Here is an 11,777-nt window from a genome sequence, read left to right as displayed (position 1 = left end):
TATCTACATGTGTTTACACTTAAAGAGGAAGCCTGTACCTTAAAACCACCCACTAAAATAGCAATAGTATCGACTATCCGTATTTCCACAAAGGGCTAGTATTGTAGAAATGTGCAAATCAACGATCTTTGTATGTAAAATACAACTGCTGTATACATCAATATTTCAGTGTTTTTCGTATTTTCTTCTTTGAAAACTACGCTTAATAACTACACACGGCTAGCATCTTATATCATCTCTTCCTTTATTTCGATACACGTGCACCCATTATCGAAAACATATCAAAAACACATTTGAGCCATTCCCTTCACATAGAAAAAGCTTATCTGCTCTACAACCCTCTTCGTTTTCTTACAACTTTCTAAACACAATCGTTAGATGAAACGCACATTATGCGTTTGTTGGCAGTCCTTCGAGAAGTCCTGTGAAACGTAAGTTTAAAAAGCCGCTAGGGTGCCCGAACCCACACGACTTACTCTCCCTCCCTACCTGCCACTAAATTGTCATGACCTGAGCATCTCCAGAACACGAGATATAAAACCTCCTTTGTACCATAGAAAGCCGCTATGGGGCTCAAAATCATTTTGAGGTCTCAAGAAGACCCACCTACCTACCAAGTATAAATAGAATACACGCAGCCATTATTGAGTCATCGTGTTGACAGAAGGACACACACACACAAGAACGCTATGCAAAAGATAACCTTCTCGACTAATGTAATGATTATGAAAACTGATTTTTCACCAGTGAATGCGAATGCAAATACGGATCCATCAGAAAGCTAACATCTTCTGTATTGAAACAAAGGACTGCCTACAAATGTACAATGCGTTTCACCTAACATTACGATTATGTTTTATTTATTTGTTTATTCATTTATTGGTGTAAGAAGTGGACTGTAGCTTCCTAGATAAACTTCACTGAAAGTATAAAAAAGTACTATGATGATTAAAAATGGTAGCCGGGTCTAGTTATTCAGTTATTCAATGTTACCAATCAAAACCCGAAGTTCATCTGCAGTAACATAGAAAGCCGCTAGGGGGCCCAAAATCATTTGTGGGTCTCAAGAAGACGTCTGCAAGAAGTTTTCAAAGAGAAATCGGAAGATTCCGGGTGAGCGCTGCATAAATATTTGCGGCTTCTAAAGATATGATCCTTGACTGTCACAATCAGAGCCTTTTCTGCAGTGCCGATCCCATCCGCTTCCTGAATAAACTTCACAAAATTGGTCTTCTCTGAAATGGTGAGATCAACAAAGTTCACAAAGGGCCCGGGGGTTGAATACTTAGTGGAATTTCAAAATTCAAATTTGGGGACACTTAAAAAAGTGTACAAACAATTGTTATTTAAAAGTTGCAAGAGTTATTTTTTCAGTCCAATAAAACACATACTATGCAGTTTCGCACGCTCGTGTGTTATTCTGTGTACCCTGTACAATAAAGACTTCACTTTTCGTTTTAACTATTTCATACCACAATATATATTGTTTGAACGATTTCCGGCGCCAAGACTACTCACACACTCTGCCCAATTCAATCGTACGTGTCCAATCTGAATTCTATAGTTAGGTCAAGACACGACCAAGCAAAGGAAGTTGTCTGTTGGTTTTCTGTACATTGTATGCTGATTTCACGCACAGATGCCATTTCCTTTCATAAACGTGTGTTTTTATAGTTGTCTTCTCTATTTCTTTTTCAGTATGACACGTCTCTACCATTGACAGACAATTTTCTTTGCCATATGTGTATCATCTTTTCACATGTGTCTTTAAGCAGGCACGACACGCCCATAGCAGTATCATCAACAGACAAGGAACACTAAGTCACCACCTACATCAATACAATGACGCATTTGCATAATTGTCTTACCCTGGAGTATATATTGCCATTCCGCGAGTTCTCCTCATTCAGTCCCTCCAGCCTGACATCTGAGAGACGTCGTACCGTGATCTACCTGTCCAGGAATTCTGTAAGTATTATGCTTTTACCAACTGTAGGGCATGGTTTTCTACAATGCATTGGTCTCAATGAATGTTTTCGTAGCAGGTTACCACAATGATAAAACTGTTGTATATGTTTCGGCTCTGTCTTTTAACAATTACTGATGTTGTAACGTTTTCAAACAACCTAGGGATAGTTTTGCCTCCGTTTCTAGGACGTCAAAAAAGGCAAGCAAGACCCGACTAATCAAGATTGTGTTTTTTTTTCCTCTACAGTTCAAACTACATCATGAAGCTGTTCGTTTGCATGCTGCTTGTAACGATAGTTGTCGTGGCAACGCTGATCGACGACTCCGAGGGATGGAGGCGCCGACGCAGGCGCAGAAGGAGCGGTAAACGCGATGCCGATGATGGTACGTTTGGTCATCACAAACATTCAGACGGACAATTCAATTTTGTCTAGATTTTCTCTGGTTGGCTAAGGATTGCTAATACAATGTTCAAGCATCGCACGCAGAACAAAACCTTTTATAGAGAGCTGAGATACATTCCACGACGTCACACTCGTTTTAGTGTCTAAAATGTTCTTGAAGATTGAATTCGTGCATTCATGTGATGCAGCACCAGCGTTATATGTAACTATAGTAATATGTACCTTCCCGTTTCTCCTTCCAGTTGACTTAGAGCTGAGGGAGGTTGTGGAAGAGGCGAGGTCGCTCCTGGAAGAACTGGATGAACAGCCTGAACAGTTGGACAGACGGGGACTGAAGGACATGGATTTGGAGAACATGCTCGCGGATCTTAAAAAAGGTAATCAGTCAGTCTAGTTTCACACTTGTCGCCGTAAGACCACGAGACCAATTTCGTCCTATTTACCCTTTCTAGCCCACTCTATGTGATTTACCACATTTTCATGGAAACCGCTAACGTTGGTCGTCAGCATGGCTCGTTGTGCGACCAGTGTAAGGAGCTATTCACATTTTAAATGCATCGGTAACCACATTGACAAGATCTAGACACAAAATATTGATAACGATCAAGTTGCGCTCGTCTACCTTTACTTTTATAACCAATCTTTCTGTATATTTGACGACAAAACGGTTGATTCGGATTATGGTGTTGCTTAGAGTACTACAGATTTCCAAAAATATATGATGGCTGTCCCTGGGATATGTTTATTCATGGTTTCAACTAATTATGCATTGCAGTTGGTACTTGTCCCTTATACAGATATTTTTTTGTACACAGACGATCGAAGAAGACGCTAGTTCTCAGCGATCTGCCGGATGACCTGAACAACAGAAGTTTCCACCGACGTCATCTGAACAGCAGAATTCGTGCTAAAGGAAATTAGTTATGTCGAAAAATAATCAGATCATCCAGACACAATATGACAGTCTTCGCCTTTATCAGGATCTACTATTTCAAACTGTGATTCCTTTCACGTAACAACCTACGGGTATGGTAAAACAATGCGTGTCTAAAACCAATCATGTATATCAGGGCGTGTATATATAGATAACAAGAATACCGTGTATTCATGCTGGAATTTACGCAATTCGATTTAGCCCTCCGTTGGGCATGAATATGCAATAAACTTTATTGTTAAACCCATGACTTTCTGAGGTCTTGCCAATTTACGGTCCGGCGTTAATCGCGGGTACGGAGTACTACGGACTGTAGGTGTGCGCTTTGTATAAAGCTTAACAGCAACGTATGTGCACGATGACCTCCGGTAAGGATTATCTCTCATCTCGGGGATTATCTCTGATCATAAATTGATGGAAATGTTCTTACAAAACACCAATTGTACACTATAAGGAGGGTCTGAACGTGACCTGCTCTCTAGCGATCTATATCAAAACTGCAGTCTCATGATGAAGTTTTTAATGCAGTATTCATCTACATGGATAGATGTTACTAATTTATTGTCCACTGCAAAGTGACCCCAGACCTAGTGTTTAGTGAAACTTGGTTCCGTTTGTCACGCGCTGTTTAAGCCTTAAAGCTCATTTGTTTGTACGACTTCCTCTCTGTTTTGGTGAAAACTTCCGCGTTTTTAGTTTATGTTATTAATTCGAGGCCGGTGGCAAGGTGGAGAAAATAGTGATGACGCTGAGTTTGATGAAGATAACAGATAACATCCGTGACGTATATGCAAATACCACTGCCAAGGTGGCGTGACTGCATGGAATGCAAATAGTCACTGTACTGCTGTGTAGGCTCCCGTGGGAGCTAGCTCTAATGGAAATGTCTGGAAGCGTAGAAATTGTTTTCTTTCCCTAGCTCTGCCGCTGTGCTCGCTGTTGGCGCTTGAAGATGCATATGGTTGCTTCCCACCTTCTATCTTTCGAATCAGAAAATACGTGGGTGATAAAAACGACAAAGGAGTGTCAGAGCTTTGTATTGTTGAAGCTTTGACTGCGGCCTTAAAACATAAACTATAAACCATTCATTATTCTTCGAGATAGCTTGTGTTTAAACCTACCACCATCATGCGCTTACACCAGTGAAAGTAAGTTTAAACAGTTCCGATACATGATCCGCTCTGATTACTTAGGATGCATATGCTAATTATCTGCAGCGCTACATTTCCGAGTTAACTTGTGCTATGAAAGATGTTAGAAAACCAAGTATCGAATAATCTGCCTAGGTTGTTACATTCTGCTAGGGGGCGTTGGTGACGTCCTTGGTGCTGAAGGCCAGGTTTTGGAGGCTTTGGGCCTGTGGGGTGGAGTTTTCACGTGCACTTTGACACGTGGATTTTACCCATTTAAATACCACAAGTGCACTTGACCAAGCATATATAATGCAACTGTGGAGGACATTTGCATAATCAAAATATTTGATGGAGATATTGTCTCCGAACTCTTGTTATGTCAGTGACAACGCGGGATGTCTCCGTAAACACCGAGGGAAAAGCGGGGCATTAACGTTGTTATCATATAGGAAATTGAACTGACAATAACTTTTTTTAAAAAGCGAAATACCATCATTCCTACAAGTGAAGTATTCATTATTGGCAGATCATTGGTGTATGGCTTTCTTCTTCACTAACGTTACCCACAATAAGACGCTTATGACGTTATGGCTACATAACCAATAGGAACAACCCCATGGGGGTGAAGTACGAAATCTTTTATCAAATTAATATAAACAAGAGCTTTTAAAAAAAGCTGGCGTTTCGGCTACGTTTATAAGTGTGAATTGTCTTTTCCCTTTACTTGAAGTAAAATCTGCCAGAGGAAGTCACTCAAGGGCTGTTCAGTCTATAAGAAAAATTGTCATTTTGGGAAATGAGTACTGTTTTAATAGAGAAAGGCAGATTGGGGAAAGTAATTTTGAAGTTACGTCACTTAACTTAAGTGCTTTTGAAAAAGCTGGTCTTGGCCTACAACTTGTGCTTATTTGTAAAATGTATAATATGCTCATTATAAAAGCTATCAATGTAATTATGTACATGGCACGCAATAAAACATAAAATTTGAAAAAGCACCATTGAATCATCAGCACTATGGTAATTAAGTGAAATAGAAGTTCATAACAGCTAAGGTTCTATCTAAAATGACTACCAAATGTCAAACAAATCAACAGCTACCTCATCCGTATTATTCTGGTTTCCGCATTTACAACATTTCTTCCTTATTTTCCTGGGTAATTTTGCTAAAATTCATGAAAATTCCCATAGTTTTGTGCCGAGGGGCGCCACTTTCCACGTCCGTGTTGTCTGAATGAAGTCGATACTGAACAATGGAGCATTTGCTACTGTAACAAAGAATCGCTGTTTTGCAAACAACATCAAGAGCCTCTGTTTACATCGGGGATAAAAGTTTAGTGGCGAGTGTTTTGCAAGAATCATCTTACCGCGCATAGGAGCCGCTGCACGGTATTTTCCATTACAATGAACAGAAAAATTCGAATGCCGGGTTTGGAATCTATGAAGTCCTATTCATAAGACAAAGGCCTTGTATATATTAAATGAATATTTAAAAATAACAAATATAAAATATTTCTTTATTTATTAATGAAAAAAATGATATTCATAAATATGATATTGATAGATTAATATAATATCAATATATATTTTTGATATTCAATATCTAAAAAGAAAAAAAAAATTCATGCACGGACACGAACCCGGATCTTCTGGGTCCGAAGTGCTTCGCGTTGCCAGATCGGCCGAGCTGCGGTACGTATTTACATACTTTGGACGTAATGCTATAACCTCACTATATGGTATCATTTATGCCGATTTTTGCTCGTTTTCTTGACGAAATCATTTTTTTTCTTCTGCAATCTTGTGGAATAGATGTAATATGGTCATTTTTCAGGATATCAAAGTCCGAAACCACAATGCAATGATATTTCCGAACAGTTGTAGCAGTTACATGCGGTCGCCGTCCTGTGTCACATGCAAATCTAGCGTGCCTGCCTTTTCGTGCTCTCTTGCCATATAAGGTAACGGCTATACAAGGATTTGAGAACGTATTGCCATATAAGGTCTTATTGTGTGCGACACAGTGTTGAACCAAGCTTCCCTGGTCCTTGCTTGAAGGTAAAAGCCAGGACAAAGCGTTTCGGCGCGCATGCGCCGAAACGCAAAAAAGATAAGCTTAGTGGTACATAAAATAAAACATAATACAAGAAGATACTGTAAATAAGAAAATTATTCATACCCCAAAATCAGTCAATTCAGTTGTAAATCAACAGAGATTGTGGTTTGATTTGATTAACGAAATCTAAACTTTAGAAAAAAGAAGGGGTGTGAATACTAGTACTTGATTCCGGACACGATATCTTTTGTTGATTATGATTCAATTTGAACCATGAATTTCACTTATATTACTGTGTAATTATATTACTGTTAGAGGGGAATGTTCGTACACAGGAATTTGATTTCGCGGCAGGGAAAAAATTAGGTATCTGCGGTGGTTTTGAGGCCACCGTACCCTGGGAACCAGACTGTTTATCGGGCCTTTTAGCCGGTGCCTTCTAGCCGGTTATTTTTAGCCGGTTCCTTCGGCGGCACAGAGCTCCAACCCCGCCGATTAGCGCATCGGGGGAGATCTAGCCCGAGAGTTGACGGCGCGGTCCACTCCCCGGGCTACAACTCCCCGGAGCATTAACTTTGAACGGGCGGGCTGATAGTCTCGGGCCGCCGACGGGAATCGATAGCGGTCCGGTCTTAGTCTGGCTCCCAGGGTAACTGCCGTGAAGTTACTGTAGAAGGGGATATGTTCGCGATGGGTTCAACTTCGGGGTGAAGACATTACCGTGAAAAATACAAAATTAACATTCCCATTTTACATAATGCTAATATTTCCCCTTTTACGGAAATCAATGCATCTAACATCAAATTTGCACCAGTAGATAAAAGAAGAGCAAAGCCATCTGTCTGCAGCCACGTAAGGAAAGTCAATGAAAAGCTATGAGCGGTATAAACATATATTTTCTACTGTAGAAGTACATTGTACATGTATCATATATCTAAATCTATCTTTATGGCTAGAGAACATGAAAGTTAGCAAAGAAAAAGGAATTTCTAAGGTAAAAAGATATAAAAATGATTAAAAAAGGAATTTGTGACATATACTGAGATAGCGATATCAAAAATACATGTAATAAACTCATACTGGATTAGTAAGGTTTGTTAAACGTTTGTCCAGTCTATATTTGAAAACTAGTATGATAAAATAACTTGCCAAACTATGAATGAATAAGTTGATGAAAGTCAACCTTTAGGAGACATTAGCTTTTGCTCTGTGACAATGAGGATCTCTCTCTTACATGTTCTTTATAGTTTTTTTCTGTCTGTCCACCTCTCTCTTATGTCTTTACATCCAATATCTTGCACTTCCATGTGAGGATAATGGAGGCACACAATAAGCTGTTTCAGGGAATGCATCTTGCTACAGGTACATCTGCATATCTTGAGGTATCAGGTTGGTTGTACATGGCCTATGTCCTACCTACACGTAAATCACATACAGAAATACAGCATGTCCACATCCAAGTCCTATAGGATCAAGTAGTGATTGTTACAGACTTTATGTCTTGTGTGAACAGATCATCCAGTTGTAGAGACATGTGCACCAGCATTGCTATTGTAATAAGTGAGAGTGCTTCACGCCATGACATGCGGTAACACGTCAGACTGCTTGCACTTTTCTTAATTTCTGCTAGGGGGCACAACCACTCACGGGAATAGTCAGACAGTTTTTTCCACCCCGAAATCGGACCGGACAGCTGTTTCCGCCAATCGGACCGGACAGCTAATTCCATCAACCCATTCTTAGTCTAAGTCTTTGGGCACAGTTACAGTGCAGTGTCCATCCAGTGCCAATGGTAGATCCTTAACCTTGACCATGGTGTCATAGTTGGTGTCGTAGCACTGAACCGTCGCGTGGTTGTCACAATGGAAATGTGAAGTGCTTGAAATAATCTGTGAAGTTTGAGAACGTTCCACTTCTACCATTTCTGGTTCCGACTGCCCGCCGGTGATGTAGATCTCCGAGCCGCACACTGTGGCGCTGCAGTGATCCCACGGGGCCAGTTTGTCCGCCAAGTCCTCGTAATACAGCCAGGGCATGTATTTAATCACACACTTTAACGGTCCACCAAGCAAGTAGATTTCATAGTTAACTGTGCATGCTATGAGGTTCGCCATTGCCGCTGGCATCTGCAGTCCAAACCTCCACTCATTAGAGGTGGGGTCGTACCACTGTACAGAGTCAGTCTTAGTGTGCCGGTCGGGTTCGATAACTCCACCGAAAACGTGGAGGATCCCACTGCACTCAGTTAAGGCAAAGTTGCTCACTGCAAGCTCTAGTGGTGCCACCTTCTTCCAACGGTTGGTTCTCTCGTTGTACACCTCTACGTCAGACAGAATGTGTGTATTGATATACGTCGTATGGCTGCAACCGCCAACGACGTACACCTTTCCCTCGCAAACTGCCATCCCATGCCCGTATCTCCCTGTCTTCAAGGACGCCAGCCTCTTCCAGGACTTCTGGGATGGTCTGTATCTCCACGCTTGACGGAGAGATTTGTTCCCGCCTGTCACAATCACGTCCTTGTCAAGAACACAGGCTGCAAAGCCCTGACTGTCACGAATTTGCTGCGGCAGCGGATTGCTGTCAACGCAATGAGAATCAAGCTCAAGCCTGTAGACTCTCTCGCTCAAACTAATGGTCCTGTTCAAGTAGTGATCTTTAACCCCTCCGAGAACAAGAATGTCATTTTGACTGATTTCGCGAGGGCTTCTGTGCAGAGACTGATCTTCTGTCAGCTTCTTGACTCCAGGAACTTTTCCCAGCACCTTGTCTTTCTTTAGAATGTTCTTGAGATAGTCTTGGTCCATGCTTGAGAAGCAGACACTCTCAAGTAGATCCTCGAGGTGTTTTTGTCGTTCTTTAAGATCATGTCTTACCCAGAGCATGACCACCTCCAAAACTCGCTCCTCCTTCTTGGCATGAAGCCCGTCTTCTGAGATGTACGTCTCCAAGATGTCGAGGGGCAGCTCGAGAAACTCCTCAGTCTTGCATGCCTCTTCAAAGTTTTTGATGGCACAGTGCCTGGCCCTGTCAGACACCCATTCGGACGACATCTTGTGCCCAAGTGCCCAGGTTCCCATACAGGTCGTGGGACTCAAGCTCTTTATTAGAAACTTTTCACAAGCAGTCTCCACATGGGCAAACTGCAGCATGTTGGCGGCTACAAACAGAGGACGAACGTTTTCTTCGGTGACGTTGACTTTGGACGTGTAGGCGTAGTCTACCAACTGTTGCAATGCCTCTACGCTCACCCCTCCCATCTCTATCTTGTCCTTCTTGCTCTCACTGAGGCTTCCGCCGAACATGGCCTTGAAGTAGTCGCTGCAAGTTGCTAGAACGACGCGGTGACAGGGGATCTCTTTTCCCTCGGCACACAGCGTCACGTCCACCAGAAGACCCTCCGATCTTAGACTTCTCAATGACTTGAAGAACCAGCCCGCGAAGCAGCTGTCTACTGATGTATCAGGACAGACATCCATTCCACAGTGCGCATCCATTCTATTCTGGACAAAGAAAAGAAACAAGAATGGTTAGATTAACACATGTGGCTGCCTGCCTAGGTTTTCTAGGACAAATGTCACCAGGGGGGCTGCATGACTTTCTATCCTTTGTACTGCTAACATTCCAAATATTTTTACTGGCTTGAAATGCCCGAGAACAAATTTCTGTACGTACAATTCCTAGAATTCTTGCAAACTGCACACAATACTATACAATCACGATTAGGCTCGCTCCTAAGGCTTTGCCAAAAAAAACTTGCATTGTTGGATTGTACTAGCCAATGCAAAGAAACTTGGCACTATAGGAACAATTATCATAATTCTAATGTCTCGACATCTGATTTGAGAAACAACCTTAAGAAAAGCATGTAATCATGCTACTGTGGAAATTGTATGGCACTGGTAATGGAAATGGTTGGCACTGCTTTGGTCTCTTGTTTTGTCCTTATGGGCCTTCGTACTACAAGTTTTGGTGGCTTTGTTTCCACCGTTCTGATATGCAAATTATCTAACCTTCCTCTCTTCTTACGTAAATTACTTGCCATGTAGGTAGAAATTATAACATCTGTGTCTTTGTTTATGAGATTTTCAATCAATGAAAAGTGACCCTGTATCACTTTCTGTTGAATTCTGGACAGTTCACTTTGGGTTTAGTTCTGGGTTGTGTTATCGGAATTATCTTAACATTTTAACAACCAATTCAGTTCGGCAGTATAAGCAAGGTATAAGTTATAGCAGAGTTGCATACCCACTCCATAGACATAGCTGCCCCCCCCCCCCCCCCAAAAAATAATAACCGCTAGCTAGTGCCATAACTTCATCCCCCCAAAACCAAAACACAACATAATTCACACACAGCCAGAGCTTCTAGCCTAGGCATACTTTACTTACAGTTTCTATTGTCTGGTCCTTGGTAATAACTCCGTGAAAAACAGAAATTATGTGGGGAGAATCGCAAACACGTTTGTTCCACTGGGAACATGCAAAGACGGAACAGTCTATATTTGAAACAGGGGGTAACTTTTCAGGAGATTCAAACTCCGAAAGAAGATTACGAAGATGTTCCATTTCTATACCATTCTACGACATATATAAACAAAACTATAACTCTGTTACAGTGTAGTTTCGTACAGTTAAAGGCTAATATTGTATAAAACTGTCGTCCTTTGGTTATGCCCCCCCCCCCCGAAGACTTCGACAGTTGGATATCTCCTGATGTACGTATGACCTTCGACCTTGCAGTCTTTTAATCAGATGGCTGTGATAGTATCGAAATTTGTCAGCTTATCGAGAAATCACATCTGGCAAGGAAACGGATAGAAAACAACACAGGAAATGCCCAACGCGATAAGTGTGACATTTTTTGTCAGCGTCTTCAATGTCGAATAACGAATTGGTTGAAACGGAACTTTAACATTTTTTTTTTACTTAGCTTTTGGACAGACAAGGACGACGTGGCACTGCACTCAAGTTTTTATAACTTATTCTAACAGTGCCTGTGACGTACAGAGGGCAAACATACTCATTTTGATACACCTGGGTGGAGTGAGAAAGGTCGTGTAAAATGTCTTTCCCACCAGGCCAATGGGTATGGATCGTAGATATATAGCTAGCCTGGACACCATACCGTCGGGAGCTCCCCGGTTTCTCTACGGGGCTGGGAGTGATGCCTGCCCGCCCAGACAGATTAGCCCGTCCGGAGGTGGGTTTACGGCCTTGGCTTTAGTCAGCTAGGGGCGAAACTACGGTGGCTACGAAACTCTATAGAAGCTAAGAAGACAATCT

General features: G+C 41.7%; 1 protein-coding gene across 1 annotated transcript; it reads right to left on the bottom strand.

Moving 5' to 3' along the window:
- Positions 1–7,955: 7,955 nt before the first annotated feature.
- On the bottom strand, positions 7,956–10,988 carry LOC136435643 (kelch-like protein 24). The gene is made up of 2 exons (XM_066429293.1): positions 10,884–10,988; positions 7,956–9,995 (listed from the first exon to the last, which is right to left on the bottom strand). The coding sequence occupies exon 2, from the start codon at positions 9,987–9,989 to the stop codon at positions 8,232–8,234; it is 1,758 nt and encodes a 585-aa protein (XP_066285390.1). The 5' UTR covers positions 9,990–9,995; positions 10,884–10,988; the 3' UTR covers positions 7,956–8,231.
- Between the last annotated feature and the right edge of the window lie 789 nt (positions 10,989–11,777).

Source organism: Branchiostoma lanceolatum, chromosome 5 (assembly GCF_035083965.1).
Source record: "Branchiostoma lanceolatum isolate klBraLanc5 chromosome 5, klBraLanc5.hap2, whole genome shotgun sequence".
Classification (NCBI taxonomy): domain Eukaryota; kingdom Metazoa; phylum Chordata; class Leptocardii; order Amphioxiformes; family Branchiostomatidae; genus Branchiostoma; species Branchiostoma lanceolatum.
The sequence above is the reverse complement of the archived record's forward strand: the minus strand, read 5'-3'. Positions and strand labels throughout refer to the sequence as shown.